The sequence below is a fragment of the Euphorbia lathyris genome, chromosome 1 (assembly GCF_963576675.1).
Source record: "Euphorbia lathyris chromosome 1, ddEupLath1.1, whole genome shotgun sequence".
NCBI classification, from domain to species: Eukaryota; Viridiplantae; Streptophyta; class Magnoliopsida; order Malpighiales; family Euphorbiaceae; genus Euphorbia; species Euphorbia lathyris.
This window is the reverse complement of record NC_088910.1, coordinates 53,682,757-53,708,878: the sequence shown is the minus strand read 5'-3', so window position 1 is coordinate 53,708,878 and position 26,122 is coordinate 53,682,757. Positions and strand designations below refer to the sequence as shown.

Sequence of the window (26,122 nt, the reverse complement as noted above, 5' to 3'; positions counted from 1 at the left end):
CCTCGAATGCCAGAATGGCCCCCCCAATGGGTGAATTACGACAAGCCTTTATAAGTTGAGACCTGAGTTGAGAGGAAGAACCAATATAAAGTCTATCCTTAAACTTGAGTACCCCTTGTTTGTAGGAATAATTAAGGTGTTGATGTGGGTTGACTGACATTTGTTGAATGAGTTGTAGTGCTTCTTGATCTTGTTGAAACGTAATTTCCACACTAATTTTGATATGACAAATATATAAATTAGAATTAAAATCCTTAGATAAAATTCTCAACACATTCATTTTAAAGATTTGATATTTTATATACTGATGTGTTTGTTGAGTGTTTGGATGAATTAAATGATAAGTGTAAAAGAAAGAAAAATAAATCCCAAAGCCCATGAGGTAAGTCAATGCCCAAAGAAGTAAAGAAGCAAGGCTTGTGGATTGACTCAGCCCAGCAGGAGGAAGGATCCAGAAGAGAGCCATTGCCTTCTTCACAAAGCTGTTGACTTTGAAGACCAAAGAAGGAAGCAGACAAGGCACAAGACGACTTCCTAACTTGTAGACAAAGGATAATTAATTGAGGAAAGATTCAGATGCAGCAGACGAGCTGTCGTTATGCTGTCCTGGAATCTTTGTCAAAAATGGAGAGAGAATATGAGGCGTTCTGAGTAAAGCATTGAAGCGCTACTAAACAAGACATAGAATGATAAAGAAGACATTGTTGTGATTGGCCGTGGCACTGGCTGCTAAGGACGAAAGGGACAGCAGAGCCGTTTCCCTCCAATGGTTATTTTGAAATTCGAAATGACTGATGCCTTGAAGTGTCACTATAAAAGGGAAGTCATTTGCTCCATTGGAACTTGATCTTCAACACCCGAAAGCTCTGAGCAAATTCATACTTAAAGTTCCAACTGAAAGCAAAGCAAAGCAATATTACACAAACTCTTATTCTTCTGTGTAAATAATAGATTAGATCATTCAAGTGTTCTTTTTTTAGAACAAAATATAATCAATCACTAAACTTAGTTAGGAGACTCTAAGTTGCTCGGTATTCAACAATTAGAGTTGGATAGTGCTGAGTGTAGGTATATAGAGGATGGTACTCTATAACTGCTCACTGACTATTGTAAAGGGTTTGTGCTCTACTTAAAAGAGCTCAGTAGTGGACTAAAGCTCGAAAAACGAATTCCGGGGACTGGATATAGGTAGGAGGCCGAACCGGGATAAAACTGCTGAGTAGTATTTTCTATACCTTATCTCCTATATCTGCTTGCTTTTATATTTGTTGTGAAATCATTTAACTTAAGCCTGCTGGGTTGCTAGATCTAGTGTTGTGTTCAGGAATAGACTTCTAAGAGCTATCTCCTGAATCAACATCAGAAACAACTTTAGTTGCTGACCAACTAAAGTTGTCTCTGACCTCACTCAGTATCTTTGTGATATTAATCTTTGTGAGAAAATATATTTCATAAGTAAGAACAAGTCAGCCTTAATACTTAAAATTTTAAATTGTTCCTTTAACCACCCCCCCTTAGGAACTTATTCTCATAACACAAGGGACTAATAAATCTCCCTTATAAGAATTGTGCACCTCTTCAAGCCAAGTTGGTAAAGCCATAGTAAGGGCTGCATTGTAAGAGTCAATGGCAGAAGGTTCTTTAAATCTCATTGATAAGGCATCCGCCACTTTATTCTCCATTCCCCATTTGTAGTGGATAATGTAGTTAAGCCCTAGTAACTTAGAGACCCCTTTAATTTGTAAGTAAGTGTGCAATTTTTTTTTCAAGCAAGTGCTTGATACTTTCATGATCAGTCCTGATGATAAAGGGTGCATTCTCCAAATAATGTCTCCATGTTGTGCAAGCCTGAATAATTGCTAGTAGCTCCCTTTCATAGGCCGACAAGCGCTGATTCCTTGGGCTCAGTGCTTTGGATAGATAACACAAGGGTCTGTTGTTTTGCATAAGGACAACCCCAATTCCTGTACCACTAGCATCACATTCCAGTGTGAATGGCTTGGAAAAATCAGGCATGTCTAGCACTGGTGCATTTGTCATCAGCAGCTTGAGATCTTCAAAAGCCTTGGTAGCCTCCTCAGTCTAATGAAACTGATCCTTCTTAAGAAGATCGGTAAGAGGCCTGCTGATTGTACCATAGTCCTTAATAAAACGCCTATAATATCTAGTAAGGCCTAAGAACCCCCTCAATCCTTTCAAGGAAGTTGGTTTTGGCCAATTCACCATTGCCTCTATTTTGGCTGGATCAATAAATACTCCTTCATTGGAAGTGATGTGCCCAAGATAAGACACCTGAAGTACCCCAAACTCACAATTTGAAGCCTTAACCATTAGTTGATGTTGAGTTAACAACTCAAAGATGAGCTGTAAATGGTGAAGGTGGGAAGACAGGGTAGGGCTATATATTAGGATGTCATCAAAGAAGACTAGAACAAATTTGCAGAGGTATGGCTTAAAAATGGAGTTCATGAGGGCTTGAAAGGTTGTTGGGGCATTTGTGAGCCCAAATGGCATTACCAAGAACTGAAAATGCCCTGAATAAGTTCTAAAAGTTGTCTTCTTAATATCCTGAACCATCATCCTTATCTGATGATAACCAACCCTTAAATAGTGAAGTAGGTGGCCCCTTTGAGTTCATCAATCAATTGCTGAATTACTGGAGTTAGAAACTTATCCTTAATTGTCACATTGTTCAACTCCCTATAGTCAATGCAAAACCTCCATAAGTCATCCTTCTTCTTAACTAGGAGAACATGAGAGGCCAAAGGACTAGTGCTTGGACGAATGATGCCGTTCTTAAGCATTTCCTTAATAAGTTTCTCTATTTCATCCTTTTGGAGGTGAGAGTACCTGTAAGGTCTCACTTTGACTGGCTGGGTTCCTGATTTTAGGGGTATTGAATGGTCGTGAGAACGACATGTAGGTAAGTTGTGAAGGAAATTAGGGCTAAGGTATAGCAACGGAAATATAAAATTTTTTTTAGCCTATTTCCTTTTAACCATAGGATCCGTTAATCGTTATTTCATATAAAGAGGGATAAGAAGGAATACCTTTCGATGAACAATCTACCGTTGTTAAAGAAGCGCCCACAATTCTTCTCTGAGGTTTCAACCGCAAAGTAGAATACAGCGAGGTTAAGATAAAATCAACCCTTATGAGATGCAACAAAATAGATTGCCTCTAATTAACCAACACAAGATCAAGAAGAAAGAGGGATGAATAAGATTAATCAATCGATGGAATGTCGTATGAATTCTTGTCCATGAACTTGGGGAATAGAATTCTTTTCTCTCTCTCTCTAAGAAATTTTGAAAATCACAAGTGGGGAGGCTTAGGGCTTGGTCGAAATTCACTATAGGAAGGGGTATATATATTAGCTTGTATCTAAACCCTAGTTAGATAGGAATAGGTTACTTAATAGGAATCTAATTCGGAAAAGGATTCCTAATTATTATCTCACTATATATCTAATATATTTAGGATAATAATAAATAACCTAATTGGATAATAATAGGAGAATATTAATCTAATTAAAACTCCTAATTAAATTATCTCTTAATTAATTTAATTCATAATCCTAATCAAATTAGGATTAATGGAATAAAATCAATCCCTTACTAATACATACAAATTTCGGCCCCCTCCTTGTATTTGGGCCTTACTCAATTGGGCTTCCATCTATTAATCATATCCATCTCTCTTTTGGTTCCAAGTCTTATGTGTGATCCATTAGGTCCTTACTACTTCTGGCCGTATGCAACCTATTAAATTAATTTCTTCAAGAATTATATTTAATCCCTTGCATAACGGAATGATGTACAGAGTATGTTATTGGCAAGTCTGTAATCATTCCCCCAGAGTCCGTTAAGAAGACAGGTTGATTCTGTCGTTAACCCTTCCGTATTAGTTACGGTATAATACGATCCTTTATCAACTACATCCTTGAACTGAATCTTATGACTATGGGTAATGTCAAGTCACATATAGTGAGACGTTCGTTTTACTTGTTATTGGCCGAGTCAACTCAAAAAGATAGGTTAAGTGAAATCTGTATTTATACTCTTAAGCTATCACCTTGCAAGGGTTTATAGTCAAGTCTTCCACAAGCGATCCTTGGATGTATCTCCCATTAATCGGGAGTGATGAATGCTCAATCCAATGTATAACTACCCTGAAATTACTTCCTGTGACACCCAACCTTTGCAGTTCACACCCCAGAGTCATCTCTGTTAAGGATCGTGGGACCACAGGATCAAAGTCTCACATTCAGTAATTCAGGATGACCAATTAACATTCCTTTGAGTTTGAGGATTAGTTATACCTATTAATACTAATGAGATGAACAGTTGACAAGGATGAATCTACCCATCCTGTTTTCTCAAATCGGATCCCCAATCCTAATGAACAACGTTTCATCGGATCTATGTAACTGTCCAGATATCTGTATATATGAAGCTTGTGAGATCAGCTTTCTGTCGGACAGAAGACATTGTTACATACAAGTCTCAACAGTGATATATCAATCCTAAACATATCACTCGATTTGGGGTGGTTTTAAGTTTATTAGTTTATTATAAAGTTTTGTCTCACTTCATGCTTGTATGAACACTTTATAATCACTTTAAACAAACTTACGGATTTCCTTTTATTAGACTTTATTTAGTGCTTAAAAGGGATTGCCTTTATATAGTTATAAAACATATATCTCATTAAAACAAATGATATAAAGAACAATTCATTTACAATAAGTTTGTATCCTGCAACAATTGACTATAGGACACAAAACCCTAACAAGTTGGTAGGTATTTGGAACAAATGGTTGTATTTGGTAAGTAATGGTTGTAATGGAGGGTTTGTTTGGTCATTGAGGTTTGGTGGATTGGATGTAGGTTTGTCATCAAGTTGGTTGAGGTTTGGTTCAGGTACACTGGTAAGAGACATTAGAAAAAGTCTAGCAGTGACGCCTTTCCACCCTTTAGTCACCATATTGTTGACTGATTTTAGTGTCATCAATCGCAAGGTTACCTCCTCAGTCATTCCATTAAGAGCCATATGCCTTTCATCTTTTTGTATGAGCAACTTGTTTTCTCCAAAGTCAAAAGTGACTGGTGAATGGCTTCTCATCCAGTCTACCCCCAATATCAAATGATACTCTCCCAGTTCTAACACTCTGACACTAAATCTAAACTTAGCACTCTGCATGGTCTATGTGCAATCACTGCATTTGGATGTCAAAGTCAATTGTCGTCCATCTGCAACTGAAACAGCTACAGGGTGAATTTGTTCTAAGGGTAACTTTGCCTCCTTAGCCAACCTTTGATCCACAAAACTATGGGTACTGCCACTGTCGATTAAAATCATAATGGTCTTCTTATTTTTGACTCCTTTCAACTTGAGGGTTCCATCCTTCATTCTGTAGGGCCCACGAGTTCACCAACAGCTCCACCATTAGTATGATATTGTCCACTTTGGGCCAAGCCCGCACGGATTTGTTTTTGGGCTCCTTCCCAAAAGGCCTCATACTAATGTAGTTGGTGAACTTCCTTATAAACTATGCAACTCCCTTGTATCTTTCCAATGTGGGACTTGGGATGTATACCCAACAATCCTCCCCTCAGACCAAGGACCACAAGCCTCCCCTTCAGCGATAATCTGTCTAATCATCTTGTACCGCCGCCAACCCGCGAAACACGCCGCCTGACCACCACAATATCAGGAAGACTTTCGACACAAGGCACCAAGCACAGATTTTCCGTCGCGAGGTCACACTGAGAGCCTCCCACATTTCTTTAGATCTCATGCACGTTCTCTCAGCCGAACCATCGGCTCTGATACCAATTGTAGGGCCCACGAGTTGACCAACAGCTTCACCATTAGTATGATATTGTCCGCTTTGGGCCAAGCCCGAACGGATTTGTTTTTGGGCTCCTTCCCAAAAGGCCTCATACTAATGTAGTTGGTGAACTTCCTTATAAACTATGCAACTCCCTTGTATCTCTCCTCCCAAGGCATTGAGAGAGAGCTCAATGTGCTCCACTTCCCATTGTGCAGGTTCCTCCATTATGTCCTGGTCTCCCATTTCAGGTTCCTCAATCAATTCTTGTTCCCCATCTTCCATTTGTAAGGCATTAAGAGGCCGTTTGTTTTGGGGGTTTCATGAAAGGGTAAGGGAAAGATGAGGTTTCATTCCTTTGGTTGTTGTTTGTTTTATCAATTCAATCATTCCCTTTATACTCTTTTAGTTTTGGGTTTACCCCTAACTCCGCTAATCCCGTTCCCCCAACCCCCTAAGGTTTTCTATTCCATTTTCCCATCTCTCTCACTAATTTGAACATCTACTCTCCTTATAAAATTTCATTTTAGACTCTATTTTGTTTTTAATTTAGTCCATATATTTATTTATTTATTCTCAAAAAATATTTTTGACTAATTTTTACCTTTTTATTTTTATTTTAATCCTTATATTTATTTATTTATTTATATATTTTATCCCCAGGCTAATCTAATTTTTGTTCCTTATACTTATTTATTTTTACTTTTTTATCCTCAAAAATAATTTTAACAAATATTTTTCTTTTATCATCTTATTGGGTTTTGGTATTTATTTTTAATTATTTTAAAATAATTATTTTCTTTTTAAAATATAATATTTATATATTTTCTTTGATTTATTTTATTTCAGTTTCTTCAGTTTCATCGTCTTTTGATTTTAATGGTTGAATAAATTGATTTTCATTTTACATGTGATTAATTTATTAATATAGACACATGTATGTATAGAAATTATTGTTAAAAACACAACTCTAGTTTATTACCTCATTTGAACCAAATAGCCACAAATGGAATCATGGGTATATCATTCCATTTGTGGAACTAAAACAAATAGAGAAGGGAATTCAAGGTCATTCCATTCCTTTCTCATTGTTTTTCTTTCTTGATTCAGTTTCGTTACCCCTGTGCGAACCAAACGCCCCCTAAGTTTCTTCTGGGTGCATTTGTGGCCTGGAAAATATATGCCATTGCATTTCCAGCATGCCCCAGGGGCCTTCTTAATGGGTACAGGTGTTGTGATAGGTTTGGTTTCAAAGGACTTTGGTGTCTGGGTTGTGTTTGAGAAAGGCTTTCTGTTGATAGTGGAGGATGTAGGGTTATATAGTGTATATGAAGGTTTACTGGTGTTAGGTGCATAAGTATAATAAGATTTAGTAGGTGCATGGGATCTAAAAGAGGGTTTAGGTTTCAGTAATTCTACCATGTCCTTGAGATGGATTTCAACTAACTTAGCTTGGTTAATGGCAACATATAAATTAGTGGGGTGTGAAGCTTTAATAACATATCTTATTTCGGGTTTTAACCCAGTAGTGAATGAAGATAGATAAAATGATTCAGAGTTTTCAGGATGTACCTTCTCCATTTTGAGCTTAATAGTCTCAAATTGATCCTGATAATCTACCACAGATCATGTTAGCCTTAGCATAGAGAGCTGCTCCATGACATCCACAGCCTCCGTCTCTTGGAACCTTTTTTCAACCTCTTCCACAAAGGCTTGCCAAGAAATTTGAGGGTGGTTTGGAATCCAGTTCCTGGACCATTTTTCTGCCATGTCGAGTAGATATAAGCCCACCAACTGGATCTTCCTTTCTTCTTCCACTTCGAAAAGTTGGAAGTATTTGCTGCACTTGCTCACCCATTGCTCAACATCTGTGCCATCAAAGGATGGTAAATCACATTTAGGAAGGAGTTTATTGTAAGGAACATTTTTCCGAAGGGAAATGTTTCCAACAGAAATTCTAGGGGAACTTCCTAGTATTCCCCTATTAGAATCATGTACAACGATGGCTTGAATGGGACTTGGAGATGAAGTGGAAGCTGGTGGAAGGTTTGGAGGGGTGTTTCCATGTTGCTTCTGAATCATTTGGGATAAAGAATGGATGGATTTCTCCAGGGACTGGTGTGAGTACAGTTGTGCCCTGCGCATAATATTTTGCTCAGCAAGGAGAGACTCATATCGTTGTTGTTGGGAGGCCTGTTGAGCCTTGATCCCTTCAAGTGTCTCGGCGATAGATTCTAATCGATCATGGAACTGAGTGGTAAGATCCTTGATTTGTCGTTGTAAATCGTCCATAGCTTTTTGTGGTATTTTAGTAGCTTCTCTAGTGTTTTTATAGGAGGTTTTTAACATTCATGAGGTGGCCAGAGGAAAGGCTGCTCTGATACCAATATCAGGTATTGAATCTGATATAGAGAATTTAGGGTAGAGAGATAATTGTGTGTGAGAGAGAGAGAGAGAGAGAGAAGAGAAGAGAATTAAGGAAAAGAATTCTTCATTAATTTCTGGATAAAAACTTACAATGGCAGAGATACCTCATATATAGCAGTACAACTATGAGGTGGCTAATTCTGTTACACTAAAGGACAGAAATAGTACAATAGTTGTACTAAAGGACATAATAGTACCATAGTTGTGATGACAACTATTCTTTTAGGGAATAATAGAAATTAATAAATACTAACAATAAGACTAGTAAATAACAAATTTAAGAAGCCACATAATAAGCAAGGTAAAACAATAATTATTCAATTCACATAGCTAATTTACACCTATACGTAAAAACAACGGTAGTGGAATAGACGACACTTATTTTATTTTTTATTTTTGAGAAAAGACACACTTACTTTCAGTGTATATATAAACTAGACGATATAAAATTTAAATTCTATTATGTTAGAAATTTTGCCGGGAACTGAAAAATTACTTATAAGCACGGAAACTTTTAAAAATTTGTTTCAAACATACAAAAGTCTACTAAAATTACTATTTACTTAACCACATAATAATAATAATAAAAAAAAGTAACATGTGCGTGTGTGTATATATATATATAGTAAAAAATGAATGTTTTAATATTAAGAAATTTGAAAGTATAATTGAATAGAAGAAAATTAAATAGCTAATAGAGAGAGTCTGTTAATATATACACACAATAAAAGTGAAAAAAAAGTATTAGAGAGAATTTATTTATTTATCTAAATAGTAAAAGGATTTAAGATTCAAAATCACATGTGTTTTATTAAGTATCCGACCACAATAAAATCTAATTGCACTACTTATTACTAAATAAGAAAATTAGGAATTGATAGTATGGAACATTACATCTTGCATACTTTATAGGGAAATAAATTGATAATGAATAGAGTCAAATTGAAAACTTAAATTAACAATTTCTCAAGTTATTTTTATATTCAACATAGTAATAAAAATCAGTTTTATCCTAATGAAAAAAGATTGATCATATAGAAAATTTTGATAAAATTATTTTACATGAGTATATTAGAAAACTAAAATAAATAAAATATAGTTTTTTATTCTAATTTCGTAGAAAACTAAAAAAAAGTAAATTTGTTTTACACTATCATTCTCGCATTTTTACATCGGCATATTAAAAAACTAAAAAAGTAAATTTGTTTTATATTTTTTGGTAAGAAATTTGTTTTACAATTTTTTAGGTAAGTACAGTAGAACCTCTATATAGGAATACTCTATATTAGAATAACCTTTCAATTGTTATATAAAAGTTTGGTCCCAAGTGCTGAGAGTCTTTGTTATACCAACCTCTATATAGGAATAACCTCCCAATTGTTATACAAATAGTTCGATCCCAAGTGTATTCCTATATAGAGGTTTTACTGTAGTTTGTTTTACACTATGACCCTTCCCATTTTCAAACTAAATTTGTTTTACACGGCCACTTCATATTTTCTTCATCTTTTCATAAAAAAATATTTTACCTCCCCTGTACAATCCCTTTCATTAATCCAACCATCTAAATTCTATTGTTTTACCAAATTTAAATCTACACCATTCATTCAAATACATAGACATCTTATTTTTTTTTTTATAGAACATCATCTTCTTTATCTTTCTGCATCTAAAAAAAACTCTTGCAATATCCATTTAAAGAACGCAGTCAGCTAAACCCTCATTGTTTTTCTTCTTCCTCGAAATGCTTTTGCTATGATTGGAGGGGCTCCCAACTGTAGCAGTCAAGGGACGATTACATAAGCATATTAGAACGATAAAAAAAAAGGGTAAAGTTCAAATAAAACCCTCGTGGTTTTACTAATTTTCAGATAAAAGACTGTGGTTTACTTTTTGTCAAAACGAGAACTGAAGTTTTCAAGTTTAGCAAAATAAGGACTTTTTCGATTGATTGCATTAAAACCACCCTTAACAACTTCAAAAATGACATATTTTAATAACTACTAATATTCTAAGCAACTTTAATTCTTCAACTTTTTTATTTCGAGATTATTTAGGTGATGTTTGGTAAAGAGAGAGAAAGTTAATGTTTAGAGAGATAAAGTTCCAAAAAAGATGATTTTCTAAAATCGAAAATGTAGTTCCATAGAAAATATGACATTGAACAACTTTAATTCTTGAAAATTTTCATTTTCAGGTCGTTAAAGATAGTTTTAATAGCATTATTAAAAATGTGAAACCTCAGTCCTTGTTTTGACAAAAAGTAAACCACAATCCTTTATCTGAAAATTAGTAAAACCACAAGGGTTTTATTTGAACTTTCTCCTAAAAAAAGGTAAATTCCAAAAAAATCCCCTGTGGTTTCATGTATTTCACAAAAAACTCATGTGGTTTGTTTTTACCAAAAAAAAGGAGCGTGATTTACGCCGTTATCCGAAAAACGAAAAATGACTTAACCGTGTTAAAATAGAGGGGTAAAATTGGAAATTCCTGATTTTTTTTATTTTTTTTTTTACCTTCTTCTTCTTCTTCTTCTTCTTCTTCTTCTTCTTCTTCTTCTTCTTCTTCTTCTTCTTCTTCTTCTTCTTCTTCTTCTTCTTCTTCTTCTTCTTCTTCTTCTTCTTCTTCTTCTTCTTCTTCCCCTTCCTCTCTTTCTTCTATTTTTTAAGTTCCGAAATCTGGAATTTCCATATTTCCGATTTAGGAAATCTCGAAATTTTCAGATTCCTGGAAATTTCCAGGAAGGAAATCTGGAAATTCCAGATTCCTGGAAATTTCCAGGAATCTGAAAATTTTCAGATTTCCAAATTTTCAGATTTCGAAAATCTGGAATCGAAACTAAAAAAAAAGAAGAAAAAATAGAAGAAGAGAGAGAGAGAGTGGAAGAAGAAGAAGAAGAATGAAAAAAGAAAAATAAAAAAATCGTTTTTCCAACTTTACCTCTTGTCACGTCAGCACTTTTAACGGTGTTAAGCCATTTTCCGGGTAACGGCGTAAACCACGCTCCTTTTTTTGGTAAAAACAAACCACAGGGGTTTTTTTTGTGAAATACATGAAATCACAGGGGATTTTTTTTAGAATTTACCCTAAAAAAAGTAAATACAGTTTTTGAACTCTAACTCTTAGAAAACTAAAAAAAAAAGTAAATTTGTTTTACACCGTGACTCTTCACATTTTTACATCAACACATTAGAAAACTAAAGAACGTAAATTTGTTTTACACTTTTTTTATAAGAAGTTTGTTTTACACTTTGACTCTTCACATTTTCATATTTTTACATGGGGATATTAGAAAACTAAAAAAAGTAAAGTTATTTTACACTCTTACTCTTCACATTTTCTTTCTCTTTTCACGAGAAAAATGTTTTATCTCCCCCATACAATCTCTCTCCTTAACCCAACCATCTAAATTCCAATGTTCTACTAAACATAAATCTCCACCGTCTATTAATATATATAAAAGGAGTAACAAAAAGGTACAATTGGCAAGCAATTAAAGAACTAACAATCTGATTGCCAAATCTTTGTGCGCTGATCTACAGTGGCTTAGGCTCTGTCTACTTTTTGTATGAGCACTTTTCTTCTTTCCAAATTGTTGTGCGATGATTTACAAAAGATGATGAATTCTTTTTGGCGGGGTACGAAAGGAGATGGAAAGAGGAATATCAATTAGTTTGATTAGGCGAAGTTGTGTACCAATAAAGACAAAGCTAAATAAGATGGAAGTTTATTAGTAATCCACACATCCTGGTGAGTCATTTATTCAAAGCTAAATACTATCATAACGAGTCTTTCCTTTCTTCCAAATTAGGCAATAATTGTAGTATGGTTTGGAGGAGTGTGTGGAGTTCTATTGAGGTCTTACATCAAGGTTTATGGTGGAAAATTGGAAGGGGAGGTAAGGTGTCTATTTGGAAGGATTTATGGCTTGTTAATAATGATAATCAGATGGTTACATCACATAGTACTGAGGCGAATTGTAATGATACCGTGAGTTCCCTTTTTATCCATATTACGAGATTATGGGATCAGGGCAAAGTCGATAGTTGGTTTAATCATTCGGAGGCGATTACCATTTGTAATATGGTGGTACCTTTCTAGGATAGGGATAACTGTCTCATTTGGCATTTCTCAAAGGATGGGTTATACTCATCAAAATTTGGGTATCAAATTGTGTCTGCTCGTAGCATGGTGTAAACTCGAAAGGGATGGATAAATCTATAGAGCTTAGTCCTTCCCTCTCTAAACTGAAGTTTTTCCTTTAGAGATTTGCTACTAAGATGCTGCCTACTCGAATTCACCTCATTGGGAAGCATGTTAGTATTCTGATTGGGTGCCTTCTTTGTATGAATGACATTGAACACAACTGGCATCTCTTTGTCGAATGTTTATATTGAAGCAATGGTGGGTAGCAGTTCAATTACCAGCTCTTGGAGCGGAATGAGAGCAAGTCGAAGATTGGCTTATTCATATGTGTGAAACAATGACTCCAGAATCTGTATGTGTTTCCACAGTGGTTCTCTAGTCGATCTGGACACAAAGGAATGCTCAACCTTGGTCGAAGTCGTGCTAGAATCTCAATGATGGTGTAATAATAATAAGTTCAATGACGTTTTTACATGATTGGTAGCAAGGGCAGAGGACCAATATTGAATTTGGGCTAGATGGGGACCGGAACATTGAGCAAAGGCAGAATTTCTGAAGAAAACCAGTAGAAAGAAGGATGAAATGCAATGTAGACGCATATTTTTTCCAGACCTCCTCTCGTTTTGGTATGTATATTGTTCTCCGTAATCACGAGGGCCCGTTCTAGCTTATTATATCTCAGCCTCGAATGACTTGATATCGCTAAAGCTGGCTGAAGCATTGGCATTACGAGATGATATAGCTTGGAAGTCTTCCTTCACTACAAGAAAAAACATGATCACTTACACAATGCACTGACCCAACGTTTTTGTGTCGGTATTTTTGACACACCACCGACACAAATTACGTGTCGGTAGGCACATACATAGTCACCTACACAAACACATGATATGTAGGGGATATTTGGCGGGATTTTTCCCGCCCACGTGACCTACACATTATGTAGATAAATTTTAGTGTTGGTGATGACACCAACACATATCGGTTTGGGCCGACCCAATTTTAGTGTAGGAATCTAAATAAAAAAATTAATAATAAGTAAAAGATTTTATAAAATAAATAAAAAAATTGGGCAAAATATAAATACTCATCAAATATCTCTTTAACCTAATTTCCTAATTCCTCTACTTCCTCACACAATCACCGCCGCCCTCTCCAAAACACCTCCTCACATCCACCAACACTGGTGCCGGTCTCCACTAATACTGGCACCGTTACGCCACCAGTTCCGGCGCTGTGACGCCACCACCGATCTTTGCTCCCCTATTGTGTTTTCTCCGGTCCACATTTGTTGCTCACCTTTCGTGTTCTGCTCGATCTCTCCTTTCAGGTACTTTGATTTCTTTTAATTTTGTGTTTTTCTTGTGTGTAGCAGAGTCATCCTTTGCTCTGGTTTGCTTTTTTACGTTTAGATCTTTTATTTTGCTCTTTGTATTATATAACCTTATAATTAATTTTACGTTTGGACTGAAATTGTGAACTGGTCCAATTATCAAACTAGTCATTTGTGTGTTTTGCTCGGTCTCTTCGTTTATGGTTGTTGAATTTTATGCGCCTTGATGTAGGTATTGTGATGAATCTAATGAGAGTTTGAATTTTTTAATCTAATGAGAGTTTGACTTTTTAATACAGAATTGAAGTTGTTTTGATATGTCAGACCCTGGTGATTCTGAATATGATAATCCTAATCAAGATGGCGGATAATCACGTCGTTCACGGATACCTTCTTCACGGGTTTTCATACCTCATTGGATGACTAGGCGACCAACTGCTCCATCAGTAGATTCATCAGTTCTGAATAGTCCCCAAGCAACTTCGCCTGGGGTACAAGATCCATTGTTGCCTACATCACCCATACCATATAAAGTATCGATTTTATTTCATTTTTCTTTCATTTATTAGTTGTTCTAACATTGAAAGTGGTTACATAGATTAGCTCAAATCCCATCTCCAGTTGGTGGTCAACCTTCCGTACCCGTTGGAATGTATTTTGTACCTAATGGAACTTCATCTGGACATGTTGCTGCTTTATCTAGACATGATACCCCTTCATCTAGAGTTGATGGCCCTCCATCAAGACTTTCTCCATCGTCTGTTAGACCTGCTGGCTTGTCCAGCAGACATGTTGCATCCTCTGGAAGACCCACTACATCCTCAGTTAGACCTGATTCAACACATGTCCTGACTTCTGCCATTCCTTCTATTCCATCTCTGAGGTCTACTGCTCCAACATCCGAATCTGCTTCTCTAAATGGTATACAATGCTTTTGCAATAGTTTTGTTGATAAAAACCTTTTATTCTTATACATATAACTGCGTTATAGGTACATCTACTAGATTTGGCAGCCCAAACTAGGAACAAATAGCAAGTGATGGGAGGATTTGTATAGCTCTTACTGCGAATGACAGGTAACGGTTAACAAATATTTCAAGTTTTGCTTATTTTTTCGTAATGCTGCTGAAGTAATGTATTGTTTCTAATTTCAGTTTGGATAGTCAAAAGGTTTCTGGAATATGTCGGTGTTGCTTTCAGTCACACCCTCATGGATTAGGATATACTTGGTCAAGAGTTCCTCGAGATATCCAAAATGTCTACTAGAAGGAATTTCAGGTTACATGGAATATTCATCCCTTTTGTTTGTTTTTTATGTTTTGAAATTCCAACTCTGTTATGGTATTATATTGCTGTTTCTATTCCAACACTTTTATGTCTTGAAACTCCAACACTGTTATATTCCAATAATTGTTTCTAAAATTCTTATATCTTAGTTTGTTTTTCAGAAAAAATGCTATTGGGACACCAACAAATATAGTAACAATCAAGTTTACCGTGCTTATAAGAAGAAGATATCATTACGATATTCGGACTACATGAGTGATCTTCGAAATATCGGTCAACGTCCTGGGTACGTGAGTGAGGCTATATGGAAGGAGTGGCTTGATGCTTGGAATAGTCCTGAATATAAGAGAAAACGTGAGCAAGCTAAAAACATAGACAAAAAGTGAAAGAAAGTGAACTAGCTGGAGCTACGCACACAAGTGGATCGATATCTCATGGGGAAACTTTTGAGCGACTTGTAAGTATACAACCTTTTATTCTACGTTTTTTTTGTTCATCGTAAATACTCATATATGAAACAGATTGTTGATTATGAGTTTTCTTTTGATTCACATACTATATTTAATCGCTCATTGGAATAAATTCTTTTTAAAACTTTTATTTGTAGACTGCAAACCTTGGCCGAGCACCGGATATCTCATGGGGAAACTTTTGAGCGACTTGTAAGTATACAACCTTTTATTCTACGTTTTTTTGTTCATCGTAAATACTCATATATGAAAAAGATTGTTGATTATGAGTTTTCTTTTGATTCACATACTATATTTAATCGCTCATTGGAATAAATTCTTTTTAAAACTTTTATTTGTAGACTGCAAACCTTGGCCGAGCACCGGATCCACATGAACTGTTTATGTATACGCACACACGTCAACATGATGGCAATTCTTGGATTAATCAGCATGTCCAAGATGTTGAGGTAATCAAATAATACTTGCTTTGTTATTAGACTCAAAGAGGAAACTTGAAACTCTTATGATCGTATGAATGCATTAAAACATTTCTGGTGTGATACTAAACAGTAGAATGGGAAAAGAATTTGGTAGATGTGCATGGATGTTGTATGTGCTAGGAGTAGCAAATGCTAGAGATTAATTTTTTTTTCCGCTTCAAACTAATTCAGCCAGAACAATTCAAGCTCAAATGCAGATATATGTCATCTACACTTGGTCTGTTTTGAACTCTGAACTAAGAAAAGAAGGATTCTTTATTGCAAGTCAATTTTGGCTTTTAGTCATTGTAATAACAAGTTTTTCATTATTACTTGTTGTGTCGTTAGAGATGTGCTGGACTGCATTTTATATTGCACATAGAATGATTAACTATGGCAGTAGGATGAGGGCTGTTTTGAACTCTGAACTAGGCAAAAAAGGATTCTTTTACTGGTTCTTTCCTTAACATAATGTGGCAAATGATAGACAAAAAAAAATTGCAGGTCAAGTTTTGCTTTTAGTCATTGTAATAACAAATTTTTTATTCTTGCTTGTTGGGTTTATTGTCAAGCATGCATGAAATGAAATATATGTTTACTTGTTGTTTCTTGATATGCTAATTACAAGAGGAATATGCATTCATAGTTGCTGAGATAGAAAGCCAGCAAAATCGTGTAGATGAATTGCAAGCCTTTTTTCCAGGAGGAGGTGCAAATAACACAAATAGGATTTATGGGTTGGGTGCTGCAGGAGCTTGATATTTCAATGCAGCCTCTTCATCTTCTTCAGGAACACATGGAGCATCTTCATCAACCGCATCATCTGATCCACGTTTGTATATGCAGTCTCAGCTTGATCGATTGCAATCAACAGTTGATGGCCTTATAGCTGATTTGTAGCAGCGATATGGAGGGGCATAATCATACTGATAGGCTGAATCTTAGCACCTCTGCATCTCAAGTTCATGAAGTTCAACAAAGGTTTCAAGAGTTTTAGATTCAAATGAGAGATCAGATTGGATCTTTACAAGATTTCATTGTTAGGATGCAACAACAAATTGGCAAGTTGGAACTTGGTGATACAAATGAAGGGTAATTCTACTAGTGTGTATCTATTAAATTGAGTGCTTGAAAACTCATCTTTTTTCTTACAAACTCATTAAGTGAATGAGATGTGGGAGGTTAGAATATTTTGGTGGCAAATGTAAGGTGGAAGCTGGTAGTTTATTGGTTAAATATGGCAAAGATCTTTTTGTTTATGCCCTATTAGTAGGTTGCAGTTATAGTGATGTTCTTTTTTTTTTGTATACCCTATTAGGAGATAACATTTTGTATCTAAGGGGTAGGTTGCGGTTAGGGTGATGTTCTTTTTGTGTATACCCTATTAGGAGATAGAATTTTGTATCTAAGGGGTAGGTTGCAGTTAGGGTGATGTTCTTTTTGTTTATACTTTATTAGGAGATAACTTTTTGTATTTAAGGGATCAATGACTTTAGCTTTAATATAAATTAGTTCTTATGTGTTTGTTTGATATATATATATATATATATATATAATTGTAATATAATACCAACGTCATTTCCTACATATTACTGGTCGGTATAATAAGTTATTTTATTATACGAAAATTGTAATACCGACACATTATAGTAGGTGTTTGGGTTGGTATGTCCTACACATAGTGTGTCGGTGATGGTGTAGGTATGACCTACACATTTCACCAACACAGAAAAGTGTAGGACATACCTACACTTCCCCCCGACACTTCATGTGTCGTTGATATCTCCGACACCGAAAAAATCGTGTCGCAGCGGCCTCCCTACAAGGTGTATGCCGACACATAGCTTTCTGTCGGTGTTCTGTCGGTGATGTCATATACCGACACAAATTAGTGATTTACCGACAGAAACATGTGTCTGAGATATGGTTTTTTCTTGTAGTGCTTAGTCTATAACAATATCGATTTTGAAGTTGATGTAAAAGGAGTGTTGAGTAGTTAGTGCTCGAGCCACAAGGATCTTACGGAGTATGATGGAGTAGTTCAAGACATTAATTTTTTTTCCAAAATCGCATGATTTGTTCGGTGACGTTTGTTGATGAGCGAATGAGGTTGCTCACGAGTTAACTTGTCATTCTTGTTCTAATGCTAATTTTTTTATTGCTTTTTGCATTCCTAGTTTTTTTAGAAAATGTTTTACCTAAAGACATATGTGTTTAATTTATATATTAAAGGAACTTCTCAGAAACTCAAAAAAAAAAAAAAAAACCAGTACTTAAAGATCATATTGACTTTTCAAAAAAAAAAAGATATTGAAAGAATCCAAAACGTTATCAAGGTTATCAAATTCGGACCGGACCGGCCGGTTCAGCCGGGTTGAACCGGACCCGGTAGGTATTCCGGTCCGAAAGTGGCCATTTTATTACATCTTAGAAAACCGTTAAAAAACCGGTGACCCGGCCGGTTGAACCAGCGACCCGGAAATCCGGTTACGGTTTTTACGGTCCAAACGGTTCAATGTTTGTACTGTAACTTTTTAAAAAATAAATAAAAAATTTAGAGTTCAATTAAAATTAACTAATCCAATTAAGAAAAAATTAACTTAAATTTCATTTAAAAAAATAATTTTCAAATTAGTATTAACGTAGTACTAAAATATTTGTTAATGGTTTGATATTCATGCTTTCATTTGATTATCAATAAGTCTCTGTCGATGATTGATTTTTGTTTGTTCACAAAGAATAAACCATTAAATTAAATCATGCTTGATGGATATGTAGTAAAAAAATATTAATAATATATGTACTGAAATCAAGTTATATTACTATTTAATTTTATATTATATGTCATAATATAAAATTTATAATCAATCAAGTTAAGTTTTTGTTACATTTAGAATATGCAAGTTATAATTCGTCATGATAATTAAGTTATATATTAGGATATAAAATTCAAATTAACATTTTTATTGTGTTTGAAGGTGTAAATAAAATTAAAATTATTATTTTTTAAGATTATTTGAACCTCGGTTCAACCCCGATTAAACCCTGGTTAAACCTTAAACCCTTCACCCTTTAACTCTTCCGGTTCTTTGATCGGTCCGGTTTTGATAACCATGGTTATAATTATGAGGGCATATGAAGATAAATAGGTCTAATAATTTGACATTAATTATTTTTGTAAAAAGAAAAGAAAAAGAAAAAGATAAGAAGTTAATTGATGAATATGACTTTTTATGTTTGTCATTTAAGAGGATGGGATTTGTGATTGCTTTTTATTGATTGAAACCATTGATATAATCGTCCCTTTACCTCTCATCCTATATATGTATACAATAACAAACATACAAATACTATCACAATGTTTTTGTACCATTTTTTGGTTGGGAAAAATAATATAGCAATATATTTATAAATTACAAATCAATAACAGTAAAAAAAATATAATATATAATATATTAATTTAATTATATTATTGAGATAAGGTCACAGGTTCGAGTCTTAGGAGCGGCCTCTTGCCAAATAAATTGGCAGGGGAAGGCTTGCCCCTAGTACACCCTTGTAGTGGGACCCCTCCCCGAACCCTCGCTCAGCGGGGACGCGTAGTGCGACCGGGCCGCCCTTTTTTTTTTTTTATTGAGATAAGGTATAAAAATCTACATAAGGTAACTTTGGTAGTTGGATATAATAATACCCCTAACATAAAAACAAATGATATAATTGTTAGATGTGATTAACTAAAAAACAAAACGAACACAGGAAAAATATATGAACAGTAAATATAAATCAAAAGAACAGAGTTAGACAAATCTGAAGCTTGTATTAGCAGTCTTCTTAAGACAGATTTCGCAGCTATTGACGATCGTCTCCCAGGATACAACAGATTACGCAAACTAACTCTTACCGTGTGTAGATTTATTATAATCGGAGCATGACAACAAGTACAACATGAACAGATATATAAAAATTTCAAAAGAATATTTTTTCCAACAGTCTACTAGACTTTGAATTTTAACAATTTCATTCTATATTAATAGAATTCAAAATGACACGTCTGTTCACGAATGTTGATAGATAGACACAACTATTCATGAACGAACACGATTGTTCACGATGGACACGACTGTTCACGAACAAACACGACTATTCATGAAAGGAGGTGTTTGTTGGTATTTAAATTAATTATATAATTTTATTTAATTTTATCCAACAATCTCCCACATGAATAAAATTGGAAACGAGACGATTACGACGTGGTGATAACTTTCTATAGTTGCTATCTGCGTAGGATAAGTAACTAATGTGCCTTGAACATTCCCTTATGAAAGTATATTTACTTTGTTGGCTGACTAGTAGACGCGATGCCTTTCAACTATTCTGTCGTTTGTGCAAACGATGATATACTCCACACAGATATCAACATAACACGGTATTGGTTCTCATAGTTATGTTCGTTATGGTCATGAACATTGCTTAGTTCTGCGAGATTTTTAGAGAACTAGGCCCCACTAGTCTTATTTGAAGCAGCCCCACTTCACTCTTACATATGTGATTTATTTGTGCACAATGTATCATTAAAAGCATATAGCTTAACCTTTTCTCGTTTTTAATCTAGGAATGGACTTGATTTTTACCCCCACAATGATCACACAAGATTCATGCAATTAGGTTGTCCCTTTGAACCTAGATCTTGGGATCTCCAGTCAATAAGGTAGGGTTTTCCTTCACATGACGCCTTAAATTTAATGGGATTGAGTCTCATTTCTTTCGATGTCTTTTCAATTTGATCTCGGTTTAACCTTTAGGTTAGCAGATCCGTTGTGTTATCCTTTGATTCTACAAAATCAATTAGGATGACACTCGTTGAGATCAATTGACTAACAGTGTTATCACACAGAAGCTTTTCTTCTCGAGTTCATCATTTGGAAGCTTTTTATACCGCATATTCACCAATTGATATGATATTTTTGTTTCACTCTCATAATTGTGACGTACTCGTTTTTAGGCGATTTGATTTGACTTTCACAAATTAAATCCAGCCAACTGATATTCATCTACCAACGTCTAGCTCGACTACATAACATCACTGCTCAGATTTTTCAATTTGTGGCATTTCACATTTTTAATGTAAATCAACCCCTACGCGCGAGAATGTCAAAATATGGAATTTTTTCATTTTATCATCATCATCTCTAAAGAAAAGACATTTTCTTCTATGACAAAGTCTTAAAATTCAGACTAATGAATTTTTCTAGACTTTCATTATAGCTTACATGTTGCCACTGGTACAAGTAGGCCTAAAGCCTTTGAAGTGACCGTGTTTCTTATTTCCTGCAATTCTAAATAAATAAAGTCAGAATCAGAAAATTATAGTCTATTTAAACAAAACACAACCAAAATTTGTCTCAATATAATTTTTCAATTATAATCTTTTCGTGAAGACAATTCATCAATATATTCATCTACGCATGTATCTTTGAAAGAGAAAACCAATGTAATTACAAAAATGTAAAATTACAACCTTTATGTGTTTTAAATTAAATATATGATATTGGTTTATAAGTTTTTACAAGTATAATAATATATATATATATATATATTTTTTTTTTTTTTATGAAACAAGTATAATAATTTGATCTGTGTAAAAGCACAGGTTTGAAGCTAATCAATATAAATAATCAATAAAATCGGCACTAGTAATTTCAGATAGTTTTTTTTTCTTTCTTAATACATTATTTAACAAAAAAAAAAAAAAATTGATTATTGAACTTTCAAAGTGTTTCAATAGTGTCCTTAATTTACATAAAATGTTCAGTTAGCTCTCTAAACTTGCATAAAATGTAATCAATTAATCAATTAATCACTTGGTTGCAAAAAAGTAAATTAAATGCGGAAAATGTATTTCATGCATATTAGAATGTTATTACATAATTCAAAAATAGATTAAAAAGGAAGTTATTATTTGCTCAACTATAAAACTTGTGTTCTCTAATATTAGAACCACATATCCTGATCTTGGTCGTTTTACTTTTTTTAAGAGGCATACAATATATATTCAGCATTTTTACTTTTTTTTTTGCAACCGAGTGATCAATTGATTATATTTTGTGTAAATTTATAAAACTAATTGAATATTTTTATGTAAGTTAAGGAGCTATCGGAATACTTTAAAAGTTTAGAAGACCAATAAACCTTTTTGGACAAATTCAGAACTAAAATGATGTATTAATTTTATGTTTGGTCATAAGTTTAAAAAATTATTCCCAATATAAAAAATAACAGATTTACAAAGAGTCGTTCCCTTAGAAAATTAGAAAGTTCCCAAAATATCCACCAATTTTTAGATACCTTATCAATCTTTAGATATCATACCATGACCACCATCCTCCAATTAAAGCAACCTTTGGATTTTTTTTAAATGGCTTGAATTTTTCATCTTTAATTAATAATATTATTGTACTTGTTTGTTCATTTATTAAAGTGGTAAACGTTTCTATTAAAAAAAAAAACAAATGCCTTTTGATATAGTATATATAATTATCAACAACCTAGACATGATTTTTTTTCTCAACTTTTATTTAAAAAAAAGAGTAAAAAATAAAATAAAACCATTATTTTTGAAAAACTTTAAATCTTAAATCTCATTATTTTTAGGGTAATTAATTTATTAGTCCCTATATTTTGACAAAACAAACTGTTTAGTACATGTATTTTAAAAAACATACGGTAAAGTCCCTAACTGTTAACTTATCTAGAAAATCTTTAGAATCTAACTGTTTAAGAGTTGTAAGGGTCTAATTTTTTTTTATTGTTTTATAATATCTAATTAAATTATTTTTATTATGTCAAAAATCAAGTACAATATGAATTTAGTTGATAATTTTGCTTAAAAAACGTTAGAAGAATATCATTTTTTAAGTAAAAAAATTACATTGATTTGAAATTATATTGAGATGTTATTATCAATATAATTAAAGGATACGAATATATATATATATATATATATATATATATATATATATATATTCAATAATTAATAATTCATGTTCAATAGTTGAATACGGATGGCTCCTGCCTTAGTAATGACAGAATTGCTGCTGGTGGAGTTCTTCAGGATGCTGGTGGCGCCTGGTTGGTTGGGTTTACCCATAACTTAGGTACGGGCTCCTCCTTTACTGCGGAGCTCTGGGGGATCTTGTCTGGCATTAAACTCGCCATTCGCATGGGTGTTAAAAGACTTTCGGTGGAGTCTGACAATTTGGAGGCTATCAACAGGATTTCGGATAGACAGGCTGTTTGTCTTAAGAGTCAGAATCTCATTAAAGCCATCTTGAGGCTTCGTTCTGCCTTCGATTCTCTTACCTTCTCCCATATTTATAGGGAGCAAAACCGCGTGGCGGATCGCTTGGCAGCTGCTGGGCATGGGGAGATGTTAGGTGTTTCTACCCTTTCCGTTCCTCCTTCTTTTCTGTTACCTTCTCTTCTTGAGGATAAGATTGGGGTCAGTCTTCCTAGACTGATCCCGGGTTAGGTTTTTGTTTGTTTGTTTTTTTTCTTCCCTTCTTACCAAAAAAATAATAATTAATGTTCAATTTTTTCATTTAATACAAGGTCCTAAAAATGTTTAGGATGACCAAACATATGATTTAACTATAAATTCAGATTGATGTCACGTTGGATTCTTACAAGATGGATAATAATTTGGTACAATTAAGAATTAAGAAAAAGTCATTATCCTTCTTTTGTCAACAATAATAATTTTAAGAATATATTATATTCAATATAAAGCAATGTGTTTTTTTTTCTTTCAAGTGTTATTTTTGTTTTAAAAATCAGAAAAATGAACTTTTATATGCATATTATATTATTATTATTATATAATTGTTTGGCATGAATAAGAATAAGAAAAAGAAAGAGTATCCTTTTAAAAAGAATTTCCTTTTTTCACTTTTGGTTACAAAATAAGAACTGAGAAAAAAACAGCTTAGTTTCCTGATTTATCGGAAAAAGACAAAAAAGAAAGTCCATAAATAAAGTGGGGCCCAATTTGACACTAACAATAGAGGCCCACTTGAGAAAGGCTTTTCAATTGGCACATGATCTGATCTGGTAAGATGAGGTGGAAACTTCAACTGCCTTTATTTATTATTTTTAAGGGTCAATTTTAGTTATAATTTAGCTCTTCATATTAACATTTAATTATTTTTATGAATAATGTCTAAATTAAAATCATAGTTTTTCTATTTAATATATGAAAATAATATAAATTTATTTTTAAATAAGACCTTTAAAAAAATCTATCTAGAAAGTTTGAACGCATTAGATTGACATTTATTTGACTGTTATATTAAATTTTTTAAATTAGTTTATCGATAAATAAAAGTAAAGGAAAAGACAAAAAAAAAAGAAGCTTGTGGTTTGTTTCCTTTTACAAATACAGATGTGGTTTAAAAATTTACAAATACAAATAGAGGTATGTGATATGTTTTATTTATAAATCAAAGTATTTAATTACACGGTTAAATTGCGATTACAATCAAAAGTATTTTCATCTTAAAAAAATAAATTATATTCACATATTGACAAATCACAACTCCTAAATTCAAACCATAAGTCATATGGTGTATATTTTCAATTTTTTTTACCAATTTGACAGTTTATGAACTATTGATTCATTTTACATAGCTACAATTCGATTTGAAGTATGTGTTTTGTCAATATGTAAATTTTTTTAAAAGAAAAAAATTCTTTTGAATGCCATTAGAACTTAACAGTGTAATTTAAAATATTTATTTTATTAAAAAATATGCAACATACCTCTATTTGCAAACTTTTAAATCACATGCATGTGTTTGTAAAAAGGGCAAATCACAAACATTTTTTTTTACTTTGCCCTTAAAATATTTTTGTGTATTTTGGTAGATAATTTGTAATTGTGTTAGTAACACATTAAATATTTTAGAAACTTTGATTGTTTGTTTGTGATTAACTTATATGTGACAGACTTAATTTTTAACAATTTGACAAGTTGCTTGTAACTGTGTTAATGGAAAAGTTAATATTTTAGACATAACTAATATTTGGAACATTCAATTTGACAAATAAATAACAGTTGAACTAGCCCATTCAAATATTTCGTTACTTAAATATTAAATTGATTTTGATTGAAAATATTATAGAGTTAAATTTGTACAATGGGCAAATCTATAATTTCTTAAAAATGATAAAAAAAAAGATTTAAATGTTACCCCTCATAATTGATACTTAGAATTCAATTTCATTTTTCTTAAATTTTCTCTCCTCTTTTTTACTAAAAATAGTTCTAGCCCCTCTCTATTTAAGGAGGAAGAAGAAACATTGTCTTACTTCTTCCTCCTCTTATCTATTTCTCTACCCGTACTTTTAGTGTATTGGTGATTTTATTTTAATTGGAAATCTATACATTTTTTTTGTTTAATTTGCATCTATTATTTATAATTCTTTCATCTGTATATTTTTTGAGTGTGTACGAGCGAAAACATTTTATATTATGCATAGATCACTAAATCTACATTGCAATAAAAAAGACTTGGAATCCAATTTCCAGAATAACTTAAATAATGAATATTGGATCAGCGGATTTGAGTTTATAAAGAAAAATGTGATTTATAATTTTTTTTCTTATAGATGTTTCTTTTATGATTTTAATGGACTTTTGTAGTTTTTTTTTCTTTCATTTATGGATTATAACCTAGTATATTTTTTTGATGTATCTTTTCATTTAATTGAATGATACAAGCGTCTTTTTTTTAATTAAAAATAAATAGAAAAAACCATTTATATTTTTCTTTTATTTATTTTGTATAAACTTGGGACACGTTATTCAACATACAACCCTGCATTTTTTTAGTGTAATATTATTTATTTATTATCTAAGCTGAAATTTTGATTGCGACCCTTAGGTGTCTTCAATAATGAACTAATTACATCAATGGAATAATATCCAGATTGGTCAAAATAATTGCTTGATTACATCATTATACATTACATCAAATCAAATGAAATGAAATAATTAATTTTTCCTTTATTACTTTTGGTCTATTATGGGTCCAAACAGGCAGGTAAACTTTATTAAATTAGATTGCTTGTTAAAAGCTAGAATGGCAACATGGGAGAACTAGTGGACCAT

The 26,122-nt window shown here is 33.3% G+C and overlaps 1 protein-coding gene across 8 annotated transcripts; it reads left to right on the top strand.

The window, feature by feature from the left end:
- Positions 1 to 13,519: 13,519 nt before the first annotated feature.
- Positions 13,520 to 17,466, top strand: LOC136233204 (uncharacterized). 8 transcript variants are annotated; one of them, XM_066022837.1, is made up of 9 exons: positions 13,520 to 13,736; positions 14,039 to 14,230; positions 14,338 to 14,660; positions 14,731 to 14,815; positions 14,894 to 15,017; positions 15,188 to 15,483; positions 15,634 to 15,688; positions 15,838 to 15,945; positions 16,661 to 17,465. In XM_066022837.1, exons 6-9 carry the CDS (start codon positions 15,461 to 15,463, stop codon positions 16,844 to 16,846), a joined length of 372 nt encoding a protein of 123 aa, XP_065878909.1. In that variant the 5' UTR covers positions 13,520 to 13,736; positions 14,039 to 14,230; positions 14,338 to 14,660; positions 14,731 to 14,815; positions 14,894 to 15,017; positions 15,188 to 15,460; the 3' UTR covers positions 16,847 to 17,465. The 8 variants fall into 8 exon arrangements, 6 of the variants coding, with proteins under 6 accessions (XP_065878909.1, XP_065878903.1, XP_065878924.1 ...); XM_066022831.1 differs by having other exon boundaries at positions 14,039 to 14,272; XR_010690738.1 differs by having other exon boundaries at positions 14,039 to 14,660; positions 16,604 to 16,718.
- The last annotated feature ends 8,656 nt before the right edge of the window (positions 17,467 to 26,122 follow it).